This window comes from Amphiprion ocellaris, chromosome 19 (assembly GCF_022539595.1).
Source record: "Amphiprion ocellaris isolate individual 3 ecotype Okinawa chromosome 19, ASM2253959v1, whole genome shotgun sequence".
NCBI classification, from domain to species: Eukaryota; Metazoa; Chordata; class Actinopteri; family Pomacentridae; genus Amphiprion; species Amphiprion ocellaris.
The window spans coordinates 4,263,367-4,286,575 of NC_072784.1; the positions used below are offsets into that span (position 1 = coordinate 4,263,367).

The 23,209-nt window shown below is 39.1% G+C and overlaps 1 protein-coding gene across 7 annotated transcripts in view; it reads right to left on the reverse strand.

The window, feature by feature from the left end:
* The window catches only part of nfixb (nuclear factor I/Xb), a 176,324-nt gene extending 153,138 nt beyond the window's left edge, over positions 1–23,186 (reverse strand). The window contains exons 1-3 of one of the 7 annotated variants that reach the window (XM_055005001.1): positions 22,575–23,186; positions 9,298–9,381; positions 228–263 (exon numbers count right to left, since the gene is read on the reverse strand). In XM_055005001.1, coding sequence (XP_054860976.1) covers positions 228–263; positions 9,298–9,381; positions 22,575–22,577 — 123 coding nt within the window. In that variant the 5' untranslated portion in view covers positions 22,578–23,186. Of the gene's footprint in view, positions 1–227; positions 264–3,740; positions 3,916–9,297; positions 9,382–22,574 lie in introns of those variants that run through there. The other 6 variants (XM_055005003.1, XM_055005006.1, XM_055005016.1 and 3 more) reach the window with 6 other exon arrangements.
* Positions 23,187–23,209: the final 23 nt, after the last annotated feature.

Consider the following 23,209-nt stretch of genomic DNA (forward strand, 5'->3'; position numbering starts at 1 on the left):
TATCTTTTAAAAAGCAACTTTAAACTAAGTGTGTACACAATAATAATAAGAATAAATGCTTTTCCCTTCATTTCCTTGCACGGTTCTATAATAATTCCAGCTGCAGGTCTGCAGGGAGAAGCCTATCACAGGAAAAAAAAATCAAATCTCAAGATGGAAAAAGAAGAAGAAGAATAAAAAAACACACATGCCTAATGCTGAATAAATAGGGACTAAACAGCACTTACCACTAAGGCATTGTTTAGAAGGTGAGTAGGGTAATACTTTAGTGTTGAGAGGGTGTTAAGAGGCGAGGAGAGCAGGGGTCAGCGTCCAGGCGGGCAGAAGGGGGGCAGAGGGAAGGAATAAGTTAAAATGTCGCACCAGTGAAAACAGTCTGAGATGACAACAATACGAGCAGTTATGAATTTATAAATGCAATGAAACAACCCCCCCAAAAAACGAGTCTGTTTTTTATTCAGGATGCAAATTTGTGCTGCGTCACTGTGGCCTGCAGGGAACGGGAGGAAAAAAGCAACAAAACCGACAAAAAGGGGAAAAAAGAATAAATGGGATTATTGATCAAAAATGACAAGATGATGACACGCATTATTTGATTTTTCTGATAGTTTCCAAACGTATTTTTTTAAATAAATAAGGAGGTAATAAGAAGAAGCACTGCAGGAGAAGTGATACACTCTTATTAACACACAGCAGCTACGTTTAAGCAAATACAGATTTAAAACACTTTAAAATGTGGAAAAAGTCGCTTTTCTCCCCAACACGCTCCTCTCTCCGCTGTGCGTAATTTGCCTCCACCACCGTCCGTCACATCACAACATTTGCTTCTTCTCTTCTCGAAGGCTTTTATCACAGTTAATAATTCATTCGATTGTTTACAATTGTTGCCATATCCAAGGTCCAAGCTCGATTTTTTAATTATTAACAGCAATTAAATAAACAAAATGTGCTTTTCCCGTCTGCAGACGGAGCTGCAAGGGAACGTGAGTGTGAGAGTGTGTGTGTCAGAGAGAGAGTGTGTGTGAGTGTGGAGAGAGAGAGAGAGAGAGAGAGAGAGAGAGAGAGGAGGCTGTTTGCACGGAGAGGGAAGTTGTTTCTGTACACACACATAAGGGTAGAACATTTTTTAAAAATGACAAGAAGATGCAAAACGTGGGGCTCCTTCATGCTGCAAACAGGCTTCATGTCCATGCAGACATACTCCAAGTTATGGGCAACATGTGCACTGCTTTATTCTCTCTGACTTTAAATTTAATTAAAGGGAATTTAAGGAAAAGCTCATTTTCTTAATGGGTTTATCTCCTGCAAAATATTTTATATCGATTGCAGATCAATATATACATATTTAAAAAAAAAAAAAAACACCTCTTTGGAAAAGCAGACCACACACCTGAAAAATATCCACCTGAAGAACAGAGGAAAGCAGAATCTGTAGGTGATCAAGCGAATGTGAGTGTGAGAGTGTTTGCATGGAGAGAGAAGTTGTTTCTGCACACACACAAGGGTAGAACATTTTTAAAAAATGACAAAAAGATGCTAAAGTCCTTCACGCTGCAAACAGGCTTCGTGTCCATGCAGACATACTGCAAGTTATGTGCAACATGTGCACTGCGTCATTCTTTATGAGCTTAGTTTTAATTAAAGGGAATCTAAGTAGAAGCTCATTTTGTTTATGGTTCATCTGCTGCAAAACACTTTATATCCATTGCAGGTAAATATCTAAAAACAGGCCTGTTTGGAAAAGCACACATTTGAAAAATATCCACCTGAAACACAGACTAAAGCACAATTTGTAGGTGATGTGTGCGATCCATTCTGTTTCTGTTTTCTTTCCATCACAGCTTCACCCTCAGAGTCTTAAAGTCAAGAAGCCTTTAATAGTTTCTTCAATAAAATGACAAATTAAAGGGGAAAATAATAAAAATAATCTCCTTTCCTCTTTTCTGGTGTCAACGAGAGGCCCACATTATGATCCGAGCTGCTAATGTTTTCAAATGGAAACCAGACATGACTTGTGCCCGCATGAGAGGAGCCGAGAACATCCTCCCTCTCAGCCTCTGGTAGCAGAGCAGTCGCAGGCATATGATGGGAGGAAAATTCTTTTCATAAATCAATGTAAAAATCACGAATGAATTACACATCAAACGAGGGCCCCTGGCAGTCTGCTGTCAGACGAAGCCAATGAGGGATAAACAAGTCTGCTTTATAGGAGGGAAGACTTCCAGCAACTGGGGAAGGTCACTGCAACCGGTTAGCTTAAATGAACCTTATAGATGTGGGGATTAAAAAACAAGGTGTGGACGGGAAGCATTTTGAAGCAGTTGTTTTTATAATTTAACATTATTTAATCTTTATAAAGGATACAGATTAACAGAGGGAGGGAGGCTGCTACACACTCTGAAATTGAACATTTTTCTGCAGCCAGCTGTGGCCCGCTGCACAGAGCTGCACTTTTTACAGCTCGCTCCCTCGCTGCCCTGAAAATTGCAAAGATTTAAGGATAAATGTGGATTTTTATCGCAAATAAATATGCAGTTAATTCTAAACAAAGCAGCTAAATGAAAGTCAGATTTATCACGGCTCACACTGGTGCCATTTTAGGATCAGATGTGGATAAAAACAGTCTTTTAATATGGTGCAAGAGACATTTCACTGCAAGATATGACACTAAAAAGAGCTTCAAATGGCTAATCTGACATCACTTTGAGACAGAGCATTTCCTCGACAGCACCACAGGAGCAACAAAAATAGCCTCTAGTACATAAGATGCACATTTAAACTTACACCACACTTTAAAAATATAGGAAATATCAGCCTTTTAGTGTTTTTAATACACTGAGCAGCAGTGATGATGCCTGCAGATAGATGTCACAGGAATCTATTTTACTTTTAAATATACATTTATAGCGATTTACTCTGAATTTATTGCAACATCTCCGAAGCTTAGAGTGTGTCTGAGTTACTGTCAGTGGCTGAAATAGAGATAAAATCACCCCAGTGCAGTGTGTCTGAAGTAAACTACACACGAGCTCACGTGTTGCATTCAAGTGCAAAAAAAAAAAAAAAAAAACTCCTAAGACAAAATATTCAAGTGCAGCACAGCTCCATGTCAGGAGACGCGCGCAGAGTGTCTGTACCGTTGACAATTACGCACACACGCGCACGCACACACACACACGGACACACACCACCACAGGCTCCAATCTCTCTCCTTTCTCCCGGTCTGAGTCCCACATGAAAGCAGCCCTAAAGGCGGCGGTGTGCGCTCTGCTCTCCTGCTCACACTCCAACAAAAAAAGAAAAAAGCGAGTCTCGAACACTTGGAGGAAAAACGTCTTTTCCAGCGCGTAATATTAAACTTCTTCTGTCTGTTTCTGCGCTTCTAAGCCCTTTCTCCTCCTCTCCACTAAGCCTCCCCTCCTTCTTTTTTTTCCTTTTTTTTAAAAAATATGAAATACATTTCGGGAGAAGCGCCATTTTCTCTCCAAAAAGCCCATGTGCGGTGGGAGAAAACGCACAAGAAAAAAGTTTGAAGACGCGCGGCGACACAAGGAGACGAGCGGCGCGGAGTTGAGGCTGAAAGTTGGAGAGTTTTCGGAGAGGAAAAGCGCTCCGATACAAGCAAGAAACACAAGGACAAGAAGACACAGAAGCAGCGGCAATAAGGAGAAAAGGTGAAAAAAACAAAAAACAACCCGGCGTCCCAACCCCAAACAATGAAATAAGAGAAGACAATTTACCTGTGTCAAGCAGTACGGGGAGTACATGGTTATTTTTAGAAAGGAGAATTGGAGAGCTTATTTAAGTTGGATGGAAGCTCGGTATAGTGCTGCATTGCAATCGCTCGCCGTCCTGTTTCTCTCACTCCATGCTGCTGCAGCTTACAGTAACCCCGCCTAGAAAGTGAAAGCTTGCACAAACTTTCAGGGAAAAAACTTTGTCTCCCTCCCCTCTCCTCTTTTGCAGAACTTTTTTTTAAACCGCTCTCCTCTTTGTAACTCCTCAAAGGCGACATTTATACATATATTTTTTGATTTTTCGCCCATGCACATTCATCAAGGTGGGGATTTTTCAGAAAGATTGTTTGATTAATCTTCGCTGCGCACAGCCTGGAGCACATCCGCGCTCTCTCTCCCCTCCCTGCAAACTTCTACATGGCAATGCTATGCTTTAGTTGCGTTTACTGACCATGTTATGAACATACAGGCTGCTGGATGTACATTTTTGGAGCACGTAAATGCATCATCACAGCAGATCAGAGTGAGATCAAAAAGAGGGAATAAGCTTCACTTGTGCAAACTTGCCTCAGATTTGACTGACAAAATGCTTTTATTAATAATGCATGCTTCCGTCAAGCCCAGGTTTGTGTGTTCAGCTGCGCGAAAACTTCTAAAATATTCAGTCGCAGCTCCTGATGTGAGGATGTCTCTCAAGTCTTCGCGCATTAAAAGCTCAAGTCTGCACCGGATTATATACTTAAATTCATTTGCAGGCGTTTTGAATCGATGCATCATCTCAGCACGGCTGTTAAAGTTAAGTCTATTTATTTACTGAACCATATTTGACCCAAGTCTGGAAGCCACAACTGTAGCTTAAAAAACCAGTGAAGTGAGTCCAAGCCAAACAGTCACTGCAGCATTCACTATGAAGTAGAAAACTAGCAAACAGTGAGGACAGACACATAATCACAGCCTGTGAGCAGTATCAAAATACTAAACTGGGGTGTGTGAGGAGACTATCTACCTTCACACACACACAGGGGAAAAAAAAGAAGCAGTGAGTGATGGACATATCACATAAAAGTCATAAAGTGAGCTTTCTTGGATTGGTTTCTGAGTGTGGTACAGTGGGAATTTGGGTGGGAGTGAAGTCATTGTAAAGAAGCGGAGCTGAAATTTTTGGGCCTGACATCGAGAGTCCCACAGATTTATGAGGCCTACTGCTTGTGCATTTCCACCGCAAGCCTCTGCAGGCGAAACAAAGGGATCCAGGGCTCTGTGTGGCCAATTACTGCACGTGGCCAGATAGGCGAGCCAGGCGGGCAGAAAGGGGAGAAAGTGTGCGGTCAGGAGTGTACGTACACGCCACGAAAACACTCCAACCTCCCGTCCTCGCCGCCGCAGCAGGTTATAAGAGCGGCATTCCTTTCAGCGAATGCGATACATGACTAATATGAAACACGCGGACACACCCTGTAACACACACCTCCATTTCAGGCAGGTGGATTTTGCAACTTTTCAGGGGTTTTTCTGTTTACGCAGCGGACACTAAAAGTGCAAAAGGTCACAGCGAGTGGTTAATTCCCCCTCCTCCCTTCCTCTCCTTTATAGAGTCGACTTGCATGCAACACACACAAACACTCCTCTGCCGTGGCTCCTTAAATGAGCCACACATTTAGCGGTCTGTGTGAGTAAATCTCTCATTAAATAACACATGGTAGAGCCATATGCCATGATTGGTGGGTCTACTGCGGCTCTGCTTTTTCACACGCTTTCGAATATACATATTTACCACTGCTCCAGAGCGGCCAGCGCTGTAATGACTTCACCCAAGCAGCTCGGTGGCTGTCGTACATCAGAACTGAGGTTTTCATTAAGAAAAATAACCAGAGAAGTCAGTAACAATCTAGCAGCCGCTGTAGCCGCTGTACTTCACGGAGGCTCGAGGCCTTCGGTGCACAAAAACAGGTTATTCAAGGATGAAAGTTACCACAAATTTCCCTGAAACAAGCGCAAGGAGTATCAAAACCGCAAGCAGTGTTGATACCACACCTGTCTGTGTGGTGCAAGAGGAGATGGGATGCAGGAGAGGGGAGATAAACAGAAGTGTGGTGATGTTGTTGGGCTGAGCAGATGTCAGCTCCGGCGTTTACATGCAGGGGCTTTGCTAAAGCAGCGGCTCGTAACCTGCGAAAATCTCCTCCATAAATCTCCTTCTTACCAAGTCGTGCATGTAATTTGAGTCCCGAACATCTTTCACTTTTACAGAGAAACACAAGCGCTGAGAGAATATTTTCACTCTTCCCCAATTAGTTTGAAGTATTTTCTTGTGGTCTTCTTCTCCAGTCGTCACAGACAGAACATGCAAGCTACAAACTGTCACTGTACCTGCAGATTTTGAGGTTCATATTTGGGGGTTTTAGCACTTACATAAGACGAGTTACACTCTTTTAGATTTTAGATTTATTTTTGAAGACATTACATTTTGTACAGATGAGTGACGAATTAAAGGAAAAAAAGAGAAACCCTTGACCTGCATGGTCTAGTGGCTGTTTTTCAGTGGGAGGCATTTTGCTGGCATGGTTTGGGTAAACTTTACCCCTTAGAGGGAAGACGGACTACAAATCAATACGAAGTTGTTCTGAGTGATCGCCTATATCCTGTGATGAAACATTTCTGTCCTGATGGGAGTGATGATGAAGCCTCCATCCATAGGACACGAGGGCTCACTGAATGGTTTGATGAAAAAGATGCAAATCACACATTTTTGCAGTCTTTAGATCTTAAGGTATTAGAACACCTATGGGAGATTTGGGATGCTAGAAAGCACTCTGCAACACAAAAACACTAAATGAGGGAATATTTTTTAGAAAAGGGGGGTTTATCCTTTGAAGAATCAATGCCATACGACTATATTGCATACTCATAACATGAACTATATAAAGATATATATACATATAATATATGTCTTACGTTGTTCTGGCAGCATGTGTTGGCTCAACGCTACACTAAGACATTTCATGTTTGTTTTCCTTTAATTTGTCACCTGCTGTATTTACAAGGTAGCAGCACATTTTGTTAGCAGCTGCAGGGTTCCCACAAGGGCTACAGTTATCCTTATTATCAATTAGTCGATGAAAATGTCAGAAAAGGTGATAAAGTGTCCATTATGACTTCTTAGAGGCCAACGAGACATTTTGAAATGTCTTTGGTGCTTATTTTGCTATTTTTGCTTTAAAAATGACAAAAGATGACAAGCTGAGAAACAGTTTCTACTCATGGTCCATCAGACTCCTGAACTCAAAACACCTGTCTACCTGAATGCAAAACATCACTTCTATTGGTTCAAATGCTGCTTTCATCCAATTTCCTGACCATATTTGTTCTATTTTATTGGATTTTATTTCATTTCATTCACCTCCCATATTGTATATATCTGGCCTCATTTGCATATGTTGTCATTTTTAATATTGTCTTGTTTTATATATACATTTGATTTTACTATTTAATGTTGATATTTTATTTCTTACTGCTTGTATTAAACCTCGTGTCGTCCTGTGGGTCAAAATTGACCCGTTTTAAAGTTTGAAAATGTGGGTTATTCTCACAGTGAAACTTCTGATGTCCACATTTTCAACATTTTGGGAAATCTTTGAACATTTTTTGGTGGAAAAAAGAAACGTGAAAAATGTTTCTTCAGAACATTCACAAAAAAAGAAAATATTAGAAGTTTTACTGATACATATGTAATCACTTTAGATATTTTTAGGATTTTTCTTTGGAAGATTTTTACTCATTTTTAAAAAATATTTACAAGAATTTTCTTGCCAAATTGGAGGGATTTTTTTTTTTAAATAAAACTTTTAAGGGAAACTTTTAAGGAATTATTGGAATTTTCTTCCTGAAAGTTTTTCAAATTTTCAGAAATTTGGGGATTTTTTTGCTGAATTTTTGGATTTTTTTCAGACAAGGAAACAATATTTTTGGTGCCCGTAAATGAGGACAACAGGAGGGTTAATGCACTGTTCAGCGGAAGCTATTTATATTTTCGTCATGTATGATGGCAATAAAGCCATTCTATTCTATTCTTCTATTCTAAAAAAAAATTGAAAATTTGACTCGGGTGACACAACAATCCCCACACTACAATCTCTTCCAGTCTTTCTGTTTTTAGTCTTTTATAAAGATCATAATAATAATGACTCCTGTAGAGTTCCAGAAAGGTGATAGCTTAACACCTAACTAAGATGCTGATGATGCTTTTTCCTTTAATTCGTCACCTGTCTGTGCATGGTACAGTATGAACATGAGCTTTTCGGAGCTCACTGATGGACCAACTATGTAATGGTGACATTGATGAGCTGTCCTGACATTCACTGATTTCCATATATCTACAAGAAACCAGTAATATTGGCCTCAAGAATGTATCTGCAGCTCAGATGTTTAGGAAGAAACCCTGCGATAAGAAGTGAAGTTTCAAATATCAGATGATTTTTAACCCAAATAATCCTCAAACAGAGCAAACTCCTCATATCTCATATTTACGCTACAATCACACTTCATTCTTCATTTTAAGGGGGACGCCACCCAAACTGGTTGTGGTTTGAAGCGCTGCAACATCTCACTCTATATGGCTTTCAAAACAGGGCGTTACATTTATATTTCCATCCAGTTCTAATACATATACTTTTAAAAAGCGTTCGTCATCCCTCAGGAACTCTCAGGAAAGTCGTGATGTGTGAGCGAGGCGCGTAAAGGCAGCGAGCGAATGGAGTCGTGATGCACTTTAAACAACAGCGAGCCCCCAGCAGCAGACCTCCTGGTGAGAAGCTGGAGGTGGACACCCTCCTGTGAATGTTTCTGAACTCGCTGCCCCCGGAATCCAATACAGGCCCAGCGACGCTCCTCCCCCTCTCCAAAAACCTCCTCTACCAGCCGTGCTACTCAATTACAGCCATAATGGTTCATTTCTGTACCCCGAGACACACGATACACTGTAGCAACCCAGATTCTCTGTGAGACTTGGCGTAAGTCGTAACTCCGGGAAACAAAGACTATAGCCTAGAAAACTGGCTCCCGCCTCATTAACAATCCCATTTTTCAGTCATCCCTCCTCCACCCTGCTCTCCCCTACCAATACCTTTCCTCTTCATCTTCACTTCTCCTGTTTTTAGAACCATTTTATATCAAATCCACCGGTTCTGTCTTTATTCTTTAAGAAAAGCGGCTCACTTTCTTTAACTTTGTGCTCCCTTTTTTACGCTTTTATACAACTAGGCATGCTGCACATTATCGTCGTAATTTTCACTCCCATGAGGCGAGGGCGCTTCGGTGAAGTTGCAAAGGCCTCCCCCCCCTCTTTTTTTTTCTTAAATGTGCGTGTGGAAATAATAATTGTAATGGTTTGCAGCTGAGTAGAGGGAGCTGTGAATGACATTATGATTGTGGTGCAATTACCAAGAGCATGAAAACAGACTGTCAGTCATAGTAATGAGTAATGACTCCAATAACACATTTAAAACCAACACATGAAACAATAATAATAATAATAATAATAATAATAATAAGTGATGCATACCCTGTATGAATCTGATACTACAAAGCATTCAGGCATCCCAGGACCTCTGGAGGGTTCTTCGTTCAACAGAAAGGTTTCGGTTGCCTGAAATGTAACACAACAGTCATTGATTCATTAGTTGACACTGTATTAAGGATCAGGGAACTTAAAAAACACAGAAAAGCTGGTTGCAAAGCTGCAAAAGCAGATTTTGTACGCGAAAATCCTCCTCATCCTGCTGCTTGACCTATTTAGCAATCATCCTCAAGTCCCCCCACCAGATAACTACTGGAGAACAGCGTGTTTCATCTGTACATTCTGCACGCACACACACACACACACACACACACACACACACACGCACACACACCCACACACACACACATGCACAGTGGATGGTGTGCGCTGCCTCCCTGCACCCATATGCTGTGCAGGCCTGAGGCCCGGCCCTGCCAGTCACCACCACTTGAATGGGGAGCAAAGTGTTTAGCTGCCGTACCCGCACACAATACTCCAGCACAATGGCATTTCCTGTCCCTGCTATTTCACCTGCATGGTCACTTTTCTGTCAGCGTGCACTGATTCAGCACAAATCATTCACGCACGGTCACATACTACACACATTGGGCACAGACTCGCACATGCAGAGGCCATACGTCTGCACACATGCAGACAAACACAGGCCACACTGCAGGCTCCGTGTCGCCCTCGCTGATAGATGCAGCTAAAGTGTTGATTCTAAGTGTTTGTTTCTATTCAGCGCGGTTCATTTGTATGCCGCGGGACGCACCAGCAGAGGCTTGGGCTCTGAATGAGCATCCATTGCAGTTCTGCTGTCAATTGAGGCAGCCAGGTCAGACTCCATGGATGAGGGGGAACCACAGAGGATCTGTGGATCTGGATCGGGGATGGGAGTTCTGCCTGGTTTGCTCGGCCGTGGCTATTACTTTTTAGTCCAGACTGATGCAAATTGGTTTTCATGGGGGCTAATTATGAATGTCTGCTCTGGAAATCGACTAAACCTGTTAGGAAAAGGCTAAAAATTGCTCCGTTAATGAAAATAACCGGGGTTTCAGCGAATTCGGGGGAGGAAGTTTCACTCACAATGGGACTTAAATTTAGTTGCTGGATAGAGGAGAAGAGGGGAAGTAATCCCATTTTCCAGAACTTTACGTTCTTATCTCTCAACATACCTAAAGCAGACACAAACACGCTCGCAAAACAGGAACAAACATCGCTCGTAGCCAGCAAGGAAACCTAAAGTTATACTATTTAAACTGGCATGTGAGATAAACTATTTTTCGGGGAATTCAAACAGACATTAGGTTACTTAAGCATTTACATATGCACACAAATACACACATGCACGGGGTGACATGGGATTGCCCTTGAACAAATACACGCGGAGACACATGCATAAACACACAGCACTATAATAAGTCCCAGACTTGGGCTAACCAAGCTGCGGCTGGAGACTCAGGCTATTCATATCCCTCAGAATGAGAGGTTACAGCTCGAGTCTTTTCCCTTTCCCTTTCGCTGTAACACAGGAAGGGCATCCGTGTGCATGATTCTGCTCAACGTCTGCGAGGTCTAGCAGGGGGATTGATTAACATGAGATTAGCGGGGGGTTTGTTTAGCATAAGTTTAGCATGTGAAGTGTTCGCTGGCTGAAACGAAGCAAGAATTCAAGTCATCCAAGCGGCTGAGAAAAACATGGCATCCAGCCTCAGCATCCGACTCCTGGCCTGTCACCGTTAATATGTGGGGAAACACTGGAGGAAAACCATTTGAAACCATTTGTCCCACTAAATAGTGCCCTTGTCAAGCTGCCTGGGCTTTCTGTTAAGCTCTTAAACTGCCCGGTCCAGCTGAAGGATATATTTTACTCTGCTGATAATCACAGAGTAGCACAAAAACACAGCCCACTAGCAGCTCGAGCCGCCTCTCGTTTCTGACACATTTTGGTCATTTAAAAGATGAAAAATGATATGTAGTGCAGTGGAGTTCGGGCACGAGGGAGCGAAACACTGAGCACATGAAAGGATCGAAAACTGGGGTCACTTAATGAACGAAGAGTCCAAATGTTTCTACCTTCAGAGAGGGGCATTGTTTGTTTGAGGCTGTTTGATGTAGCTCCCTGCAGCACTGGCCCCCTTTCTGCCTTCTATGTCAGTTTTTATGCAGCATGGTATCAATTATATATATATATATATATATATATATATATATATATATATATATATATATATATATATATATATATATATATATATATATATATATATATATATATATATATATATATATGTGTGTGTGCTTTTCTATATATATGCAACATATGCCCAATCCATATGGCTGGCCTAGAGCTAAAATGGTCACAGAGCCTTGAGTAATTAACACTTAAAAAGATGGAGAAATCATTTGATGTCTGGGATGTTGACTTTTTTTGGAGAGTAATGCACCCCTGACTTGAATGGCTGTCAGATTTTATCGACGGAGAGTGCAGACAAACAAGCACAAAGTGGAGCAGAGGATGAGAACACTGTACAGGCACGCATGGCCGGAGAACAGACGAGGACGTTGGTTTTGGTCAATGCCATGGCTCAAGTTTTTAGATTTTTTTTAAACTTTTTTTGCCTGTTTTATTAGACAGACAGCGAAGACAGACAAGACATGTGGGGAAACAGAGCAGAGATGGTTTCCAGGAAAAGTCCAGGCCGGGGTTCAAATTGGGGATTCATTGCTTTTGTGCCTACATGGTATGCACCCACACCACTTTTGTTTTTTGTTTTTTTAACGTTTTGGAAATTTGTGCTTGTTTTACGCTGATGAGCAGAAAAGATTTGTCTTCACAATTTGTCTCTGCTCAGGCGTTGTTTTTGTTAACGTTTATTCAACAGCTATTCAACAGCTATTCAATCTATTTTGGAGAAAGTATGCATTTATCAACCAGCAAAACTGCCTTTAAAGTACCAATAATATACATTTTTGCAGCAATGATTATCTGCATGTACGAGCTTGCAGAGAATTATCACCGAACTCTGCAAATTCTGCTCAGCACAACCAAATATTTAAACATTTTTCAGCTCTTTATTTTGGTTTTGCAGCTTTTACAACTCCTAATCTAAGTAATAAAGTATTGGTTTGGTCACTCTCACTGATATTAACCCTGTAAAACTCAAATATAGAAAAAATTGAGCAAAAAAAAAAAATAGAAAAAAATTAGCATCTATGTATACTTTCATTTTTTAAATTATTAGTTTATATATATATATATATATATATATATATTTTTTTTAATTAATATATATATGAATTAAAAATATTCTATATATACATATAAAAGATAAAAAATATTATATATGTATAATCTAAAACACAAATATAGAAAAAAATTAGCAAAAATTTATATTATTTAGATATAAATAATAAAAACTAATAATTAAAAAAATTTAAAATTTCTCTCTATATATAATCTGTAAAACACAAATATAGAAAAAAATGAGCAATTTAGATATTTAGATATATTTAGATATAAACAAAAAAATAAAACTGAAGTATTTTTGCAACAGTGGGTTTTACAGGGTTAAGAAATCTTAATTATATTAATGAATATTAACAGATCATCTGTTTGTCAGCAGCACGTTTCTGTTGCAGCTGTTGCCGATTTAAAATACTTTACATCCAGTTTTCTACACAAGGACAACAGATAAATCTGAAGGATCCTTACATGATAAATGGGAAAAGAGGGAAGAAAAACACAAAGTTCTGATAAACAAATCTGCTTTCCTCTAATCTTTGATTTTTGCTGAGACATTGGATCATCGGGACGTTTGCTTAAATGGAACCATGTGAGAAGCTTAGAGGGAAAAATCAAGTTTGGCGGAGTTGTTAACAACTCAAAGTCATCTGAAATGTGAGGCTGACTACACACTGCGTTTTGGAAGACAGATGCAAAAAATGTTGGAAACCAGTAGTTAATCTTCAACAGTGTGTATTATTTTAAAAGTCTGTTATGTTATTTATTATATAAAATTATTATCTTAAAGTAACCAAAGTTGTCAGAAAAATATAGTGGAGCGGACGAACTATGTGGCATAAAATAGGAATATTCAAGAAATTTTAGTTAAGTACAGTACTTGACTTAGATGACAATATTATATACATTCTTAAAAACATTTCAACTCTGAGGGTTACAAATAAGGCTATGAATCAGAAGGTGTTTAACTAGCTTAACATAAAGATTGAAGCCGGGGGAACAGCTAACTTAGCACAAATATGACTGTCAACATCTCTGAAGTTGCCTTATTCAATGTTTACATAAATACAAATTTAAAAAAATCTGATTATCAGTTTTATTATTATTGTTAGATACCTGACAAAATCATTTAAAAATCCACTATTTAGGCTTGAATGCAGCTCTGCAGTTTCACTGTGAATTTTTTATTTTTTTTTCCCACATTTTCAAACTTTAAAATGGGTCAAATTTGACCCGCAGGACGACACGAGGGTTAATACAATATACATGCAAATATACGGGGTTTCCTCAAACTTTTTCCACCACTATATGTAAAACAATTGTTTTAGTTAAGTTTTGTGTTGAAGGTTGTGTTTTTGACAGAGAGATTTTCATTTTTTTACTTCAAATGTTGGTGCTAAAAATCAGTTTTTGGTCTCCTTGACTGCCAACAATCAGCACTGACCCTGAAGAAATGGCATCAGTCAGCTCCAGATGACCAATGCACTCTCATCCTGTTGCTGAAAGGAGAGGTTTTGTAGGGAGTAAGTGTGAATCATGATCTCTACAATACCTCAGCTGTGTTCTGCATGCTCACTTCAGCCTGACCTGACAGCCACACATCCAATAAATCAGATCTGAAAGGAGGATGGAAGCCTGACTTGGCTGCCTCGAGTGGAAATTTATAAATCAGAGCACATATATCGCCCACCTTCCTCTGTCTTCCTCATTGTCTCCAGCACAGAAACTTCTCGAGGTTTCACCTTTCTGGGTACGAGAAGCGTTTGTCCTCGCAGCCACTGATTAAAAACCTTCTGATCATTCCACTGCGCACCGTCCTAATCACTCGCAGCATCGACTCCATGAGTTCAAGACTTCCTAGAGCAGGGGTGTCAAACATGAGGCCCGCGGGCCAAAACCGGCCCTCCAGAGGGTCCAATCCGGCCCGCAAAGTGGAAAAATTACAAAGAAGATATTAACTGCAGATTGTAAATTTGTAAAACTACAAATTTAAAATAATTTCAAGACCATGACAAGTTGTTTAGATCATAAAGTAAAATAATAGATTGTTCATTGTTCTTTTGGCTCTCATTTTTGTAATATTTTGTTGTTTTTGTCATTTTGTTTCTCGCTTTTGTCATTTTTTGTCTCGTTTTTGTCAATTTTTTTGTCGCTTTTTTGTCTAATTGTTTCATGTCATTTGTCTCTTTTTTGTCGTTTTTTCTCTGGTTTTTGTCATTTTGTTCCATTTTTGTAGTATTTTGTCTTGTTTTTGTAGTTTTTCCTTTTTAGTCTAACTTTTGTCATTTGTCTCATGTTTTTATCATTTTGTTTCACATTTTTGTTGTTTTGTGTTTCCTTTTTGCCTCGCTTGTGTTCTTTGTCTTATTTTTAGCATTTTGTGTTTTGCTTTGTTGTTTTTTTGTCTCTTTTTTGTCTTGCTTGTGTCATTTGTCCATTTTTTTGTTGCTTTGTGTCTTGTTTTTGTAATATTTTGTCTTGTCTTTGTTGTTTTCTGTCCGGTTTTTTGTCTGACTTTTATTGTTTCGATCATAGTAAAAGTACTACATCATTCAGTTCCAGAATCCTGTGACTAAATGTTTTGTTCCTTTGTAGAAACACTGTGATCTGTAAGTTGTAATGTGTAAATAATAAACTGAAACTTAATGTTGCTGAAATTGAACTAATTTTTCTTCAGAATATTCAGGCTGTTCATGATGTTTTGTAAAAAGACACTTCATTAAATGTGAACATTTTGCACTGAAACAAAGGAAAAAAGTTATGGTTATTTATAGGTCATTATGCTGTGATTTTACTGGTCCGGCCCACTGGAGATCAAACTGGGCTGAATTTGGCCCCAAAATGAGTCTGACACCCCTGTTCTGGAGCATCAGAGACTTCACCATAACTGACATCCTACCCACTCCCGCTTCATTCAGCCTTAATTGTATCCTCATTCTTCACCTGGTAACAAGCTAACAAACCTGTGCAGATGTGGCAAGCACATCAAAGGGAGGGAGGGGAGGGATGGGAGGGGGAACTTGTTTGTAGAAAAAAATGTGTGGGGGAATATGAAAGGGGGAAATTTACGTGGTGTGAGTCCAAGCCAGCGCCACCTCAGGGAGAAATGCTGGAAAAATGTGATATTTTACACCTGCATCTCAGGAGGTGCGGAAAAAGAGACAGGGAGCGGGGGAGGCGGTAATTAGAGGAGCGTGTGTGTGTGTGTGTGTGTGTGTGTGTGTGTGTGTGTGTGTGTGTGTGTGTGTGTGTGTGTGTGTGTGTGTGTGTTTATAAAGGATTTTTTAGTATGTTTTTGGGGCTTGCCACTGGTTCCTATTTTTTTCAGCTTTCAATTTGGTACGATGCATTCGATGCCAGATTATTAAAAATGCTAAACCTGGTTACGAATGCAAAAAAAAAAAAAAAAGTGTTGAAAATTTAAACAAATATTCTAATATTGTTACAGTGATAAATAGCTGGCAAGCCCGGGTTTAATGAATAATGCTATTGGCACTAATTCCTCATTACGGCCCTAAGAGAGAAAATACATGTATTGTTGTGATTTTTTCCCCCCCTTTTTTTTCAAATTAAACTCAGAAGGCAGAAGATATCAACACCTTCTCAAATTAAGTTGATTCAAATTACTTGGTTACACAGTTGGTGTGCAGTCGGGGCTGTCTTGTGAAACCAATTACTGTGAGGGTTAAAGCTTGATAAAGTAATTAAGGCAGGGTTAGAAACGAGATGGAGGGAGTGTTATGTGATCAGGCTTAACTTCATGAGGCAAAGTTTTTTTTTAAACTACAAGTTAAATCAGGGGTGTAAAACTCATTTTAGTTCAGGGGCCACATTCAGCCCAATTTGATCTCAAGTGACCAGTAAATTTACAGCATAATAACCTATAAATAACCACAACTCCAAATGTTTACTTTGTTTTAGTGCAAAAAAAGTACGTTCTGAAAATGTTCACATTTAAGGAGTGATCGTTTTACAAAACATCATGAACAACTTGAAGTTTCTTAAGAAAAATAAGTACAATTTCAGCAACATTATTCCTCAGTTTATTATTTACACACTGCAACTTACAGATCACAGTGTCTACAAAGGAACACAACATTTAATCATCTGGAACTGAACAATATAGTATTTTACTTTATGATCAAAATGACAAAATTCAGACAAAAAAACCCAACAAAAACAAGACAAAATATTACAAAAATCAGACGCAAAATGACAAAAACGAGACACAAAACGACAAAAAATGAGACAAACAACAAAAATGAGACAAAAACAATTACACAAATGACACAAACAAGACCAAAAATGACAAAAGTGAGAAACAAAACAACAAAAAAGTAGACAACACAAGCGAGACAAAAAGGAAACACAAAACGACAAAAATGAGAAACAATATGACAAAAACATGAGACAAACGACAAAAAACAACAAAAACAAGACAAATTTTTTACAAAAATGAGACACAAAATGACAAAAGAATAATTAGCAATATAGTATTTTACTTCATGATGAAAACAACTTGTCATGGTCTAGAAATTATTTTAAATTGATAGTTTTATGAATTTACAATCTGCAGTTAAAGTCTTCTCTGTAATTTTTACACTTTGAGGGCCGGATTGGACCCTCTGGAGGACCGGTTTTGGCCCGCGGGCCGCACTTCTGGCACCCCAGAGTTAAAGAAATCTCTTAGCTTTTTGTGATGTGTTCTGTCACGTCTACAGGGAACTACTCTGATCTGATCGCCAGTTTTAAGTCAAATTCTCCTCATACTGAAGTGTGTCTGCTTCATTTCAAGATATAGTTATTTGTTTAAGCGAACAAATCCTCACTTCGGTGTTTTCAAATTTTTCCGCCCTCATCTGTTACCACACACTCTCCAGGACCAAGTTCATCGTGGTACTTTTGAATAAAAATGACATGTATTTATTTTTCCAAGAGTAAATGCTCAATAAGAAGAAACAGCACTCATACTAGCAGCTTTTTGTCCCCCATTAGATTGTCTGTTTGAATTAAAATGCGTGGAAAAGTAGCTTGGAAACTATTCAAGATCACAGTAATGAGGACTTACTGCACCTGCAATATGTTCAGTTATGTACCTTTATACTGCTCCTTGTAAATTTTTGTGTCTTCTTTTTCAGGTGTTCTCATAATTATATAGATAAAAATACTCAAGACAGGCATCGTACCCTCATTAAACTGAAAATAAAAGAACCAGCGAGCAGATTTTACATATAAAGGCCAGCTAACTCTCCACACAGAGCACCATTCAGCCTGTGAAAGAGGTTGTGTAATGTGTTCTGTGGCTCTGCAGTCCCATAAAATAACCCTGATGTCGTCACAGTGAGGTCAGAAGGCCTTTCTTGAGTTCGGTTTTGAAATATTTAGTGCAAAAAAATAATCAGAAATGGAGGAATCTGGTTTTTCATTGTGGGAAATGTAGGACTCAGCTGTTCACCAAAAACTACCTTCCTGTGCAACTGAACTGCATTCTCATTTAACCCTTGTGTCGTCCTGCGGGTCAGAATCGACCCGTTTTAAAGTTTGAAAATGTGGGGAAAAAATTATATTTCCACAGTGAAACGTCTGATGTCCACATTTTCAACATTTTTGGGAAATCTTTGAACATTTTTTGGTGGGAAAAAAAACAAAGCTTCTTAAGAATATTCTCAAAAAATCAACCAAAATCCAGCAAATTTTGCTGGATGTTGCTCATATTTTTAGGATTTTCTGAAAGATTTTTACGCATTTTTTGAAAATATTTACAAGAATTTTCTTGCCAAATTTGGGGGATTTCTTAAAATAAAAGTTTTAAGTGAAACTTTTAAGGAATTATTGGAATTTTCTTCTGAAGGTTTTGCAAATTTTCAGAAATTTGGGGAATTTTTGGATTTTTTTTCAGACAAAGAAACAATATTTTTTTGGGTGCCCATAAGATGTGGGGATTTAACAAGTAGGAAAGGCTTAATGAGAGAAGCAAATGAGGAGCATTGTGGGAAATGTAGGACTCAGCTTTTCACCAAAAACCACCTTCCTGTGCAACTGAACTGCATTCTCATTTAACCCTTGTGTCGTCCTGCGGGTCAGAAACGACCCATTTTAAAGTTTGAAAATGTGGGGAAAAAATTATATTTCCACAGTGAAACGTCTGATGTCCACATTTTCAACATTTTTGGGAAATCTTTGAACATTTTTTGGTGGGAAAAAAAAACAAAGCTTCTTAAGAACATTCACAAAAAAATCAACCAAAATCCAGCGAATTTTGCTGGATTTTGGTTGATTTTTTGTGAATGTTCTTAAAGAAAAAAACAGAAGTTTTACTGATATATATGGAATCACTTTAGATATTTTTGGGATTTTTTGAAAGATTTTTACTCATTTTTTGAAAATATTTACAAGAATTTTCTTGCCAAATTTGGGGGATTTCTTAAAATAAAAGTTTTAAGTGAAACTTTTAAGGAATTATTGGAATTTTCTTCTGAAGGTTTTGCAAATTTTCAGAAATTTGGGGAATTTTTGGATTTTTTTTCAGACAAAGAAACAATATTTTTTTGGATGCCCATAAGTGAAGACAACAGGAGTGTTAAAGTTTAAAAGGAAGATCATTTTATGTTGAAATTTCATCAGTGAAAAGGCAAGGTTGTGATGTAGGAGGTTTCCAATTTGAAAAATCCACAAAGTTGGAGGTTGGAGTTAAGAGAGGACGATGGAAGCATCAGTCAGCAGCAGCACTGTCACCCCGGAGACCAGGGTTTGTGTTCTGTGTTGGATCATTAGTCTCAGGCTTAAGTTTTGTTTTTACTCACAGCTTGGTTCGGTTCTGGCATGAAAACTACTTGATTTGGTTCAGGAAAATCACATGGTTTGGGTTAAATGTGACCCTTTCACAACAGCTTGGCATCTACTTTCTGATTTAGGGTGATGAGTTTCACACCATCTAATATATGATTTGTTTTCTAAAATGGGAAAGATATGTTGAACAGAGATGTATTTGTGATACAAACCATAAACCTAATCTGTCACAGAGCACATTTTCCTCCAAACGTCATTGAGAATGCAAGTTAGTTGCACAGAAACATCATTTTTGGGAGACAGTGTTGAGCTTCTGTAAAGTTTAACTCACAAATCTGGGTTGAAGTCTGGATATCTAGACTTCTGCTGCACCACTTTTAACCAATCTTTTTTAAACCTTTCTCTCTTAAGACCCCCCAAGTCCACTAATAAATAACCGGAGTATCCCTTTAACCCTCCTGTTGTCCTCATTTACCAAAAAATATTGTTTCCTTGTCTGAAAATAATCCAAAAATTCAGCAAAAAAAATTCCTCAAATTTCTGAAAATTTGCAAAACCTTCCAATAGTTCCTTAAAGTTTCCCTTAGAAGTTTTATTTTTTTTTTTAAAAATCCCTCAAATTTGGCAAGAAAATCCTTGTAAATATTTTCAAAAACTGAGTAAAAATCTTCCAAAAAAAAATCCTAAAAATAGCTAAAGTGATTACATAGATATCAGTAAAACTTCTAATATTTTCTTTAAGAACATTCATGAAAAAAAATCAACCAAAATCCAGCAAAATTCGCTGGATTTTGGTTGATTTTTTTGTGAATGTTCTTAAGAAACATTTTTAACATTTCTTTTTTTCCACCAAAAAATGTTCAAAGATTTCCCAAAAATGTTGAAAATGTGGACATCAGAAGTTTCACTGTGAATATATATATATATTTTCCACATCTTCAAACTTTAAAACGGGTCAATTCTGACCTGCAGGACAACATGAGGGTTAAGACCCCCAAGTCCACTAATAAATAACTGGAGTATCCCTTTAAGTTCAGCCTCTGTCTTTCAACCCAGACACTCTCATCGTCAAGTGACACTCCTTTAGCTGTAGTGCAGCAAGGATGTTACATCAAAGAAGCTGAATGCATCGGATGATTGCACCTCTTGATATGTCCTCTCAGCTAAAGCATGCTGAAATGTAACAGCGTGAAAACCAATCAACCCGACGAGCCCATCTGAGCTCACTATCCTAATATTTACGCCGTTTGACCGTATATCAGAGTTTCCATCTTTAAACTAAAGCAAAAGCTTACACACCGCATAAGCTATTACAGCCGGCTCGAAGCCTTGTTTATTTTTCCAAAGAAATGTCAAGGCCAGGACAAACATAATAGCATAATATTCTGTATACAGTGAGGGATGACATCACTGGCAGCGATGGCCAAAACCGCTTGTCTGATCATCATGTGGTGGGCCGCACACAGACACAGTGTGGGATACAATTACCCCCAACTATTTACACAGTGCTCTGTGATTACATTTTTTATCTTAGCCTCCTATACTGTACATCACACATATGCCTACCATGGAGAAGCCAGTGACTTGTACCTGTATATTTGCTTTTTGTAAAGGTCCTCAAATGCCACATTCCATGATGATAGGTCTACTTGCTTCTTAGCATCTATGGAAAAACCTATAACCAACAAACTGACAGATATGGATCATCTATGGATCATCTCAAAGGAAAAGTGGTGACTATTTGTGTGTCTGAGATGAAGCACCAGCCTCAGGGAGCTCAATCCTGACACTGATTGACAGATGCCTCCAGTGCATTCTGACTAAACTAACACGCAACTGAAATGTTTGGCAATAAACTCAAGATATAGTAGAAAAGAAGAAGGAAAAAAAGAGGTGAGTTGCTGTTATAAGTAGGAAAATAACAAGTCGAGATAATCCCATGTGAGGCCTGTCCTGAATTCTGTATCGTTTTTACTGATGAGCTTCTTGGGCAGCTGCCATGTCAGCGAGGATGCTCGTAAACAAATAATTATTCATACTAATAATCTTCCATATTCATGTGCAAATAAGATCCCTTCCTGGTATCTAAGCAGCTTCAAGGTTGTATGTGGGAGGTTCCCTTAACTAGTGCCTGACTTGACTCATTTCATGCCAAGAAAGAATCTGTCTAAGGGTCAAGGATGCTATATATCCTAATTCTGTATAAAACAGACTTTTTACTACTAATTTTAAAACCAAAAAGCACCTCATTTTAATGCGTGTTTTCGCAACCTCACAGAGAATTCATTTGCCATGTATCCTGTTAAGGGAAAATGGGGATAAAACGGGAAACAATAAAAGATTTTCTGTTGAAAGTGCTGTGCCAATTCAAATCATTGGGAAACCACAAATAAAATCTCCAGTGTTGATGTATGCGAAAGGAATGCTCAAAGCAACCCCGTTTCCAGGACACGTTTCAAAAACCTATGCTTTGTGATGTCACAGGATTTCTCTGAATTGCACAAATAAATCACCTGCGGAATGAAGGAATTAGTCGAAACCGCTGTGCGTAATTACGCACAAATCAAACAGGCACATAATCAAATGTTGGCGCAAAAAATAAGTTCCATCCTGTTTTAGCCAAGTTTCCAAACTCTGTTAAACTTTGCCTTTAGGTAGAATTCTGGCTCTTGGGGTCCTTCACATGCCACAGTGCAACCTTTACACACTGTATGGCGCTCCTTTATTAGCTGCTTACACTGAACGACATGCGATAGCGCGTATCATATATGTGGCTATAAATAGGCTGCAGACTGGCCACATCACAGAGCAGGAGTCATGTTCTCCATGTGGATAAAACGGCAGAAGGCTGTAGGCATCGGGCGGTGAACTGAGAGGGCTGGACACTGATTTGGCCAGGAGGTTGGAAAGAAAATTTGGCAACATGTTATGTAACTATTAAAATAAGGTGGAATCTGTTTTCCTCGCAGCAACAGCCTCCTAAATACACGCAGCACTTCAGCAATCGCAGTTAAAAATAATATCATAATGAGTCTAACTGTGACAGCAAACACATTCAGGTGGGTGGAGGGACTTGGCTGGCTCTCTGGTGACTGTTACCCATTAGCCACACATGTAAATAGACACACAAGAATCAGAAGTAAGCTCACTAAACTGTATCTGTGTATCATTAAATCTATGAACGACTACAATGAATCTGAAAGCTGACTGCATAAATGAGCAAATTATTGGTTTACATAGCACGTACCATTGTGGTGTGAGGAAATGTGCCAACACTCTCAAAGACCCATTTTCCACTCTCAAAAGTTCGGCTTCCAAAAAAAAAAAAAAAAAAAGTGTGTGGGAGAGAGAAACGCTCGGTTTCTTGTTCAGCTGGGCCTTATACCGGAAGCAAAAGAGCCCTAATGCACGGCCTGTTGCCCGGTAAACATTTTTTGGGGGGGGAGAAATTTGCAGTCAACTCTTCTCAGTCAAAGGCAAGCGGGAGCAGAGCCGTATAATCCAAGTCGTCTGCTTCCCGACTTCTTCATGCAAGGTGCTCGTGTTCGGGCTCGAGTCGTGATATTTCCATAGAAAAGTGTCGCTGTCGAGGCTTGAGCGTGCCTTGCTGTCACACAGTCTGTCCCCCGGTACCGTAAATGCCCTCCGAGCCCGCGCTCTGCGCCACCGACACAGTCACCGTCCGAGCACCGAGAGCCGGAGCAGAAGTCTGGCTGTGCACCGACAGTAAGTAGCACCGCACTCTCCCGCTTTACGCAAAAATCAGCTGTTGCTCCTTTGCAGAGAGAGACTACGACGCTCGCTTTCTTTCCCCTTTGTGCATGCTCCGATTTCTTTTTTTCTTTTTTCTTTTTTTTTTGTGCTGCTGATAATGAAAAAAGT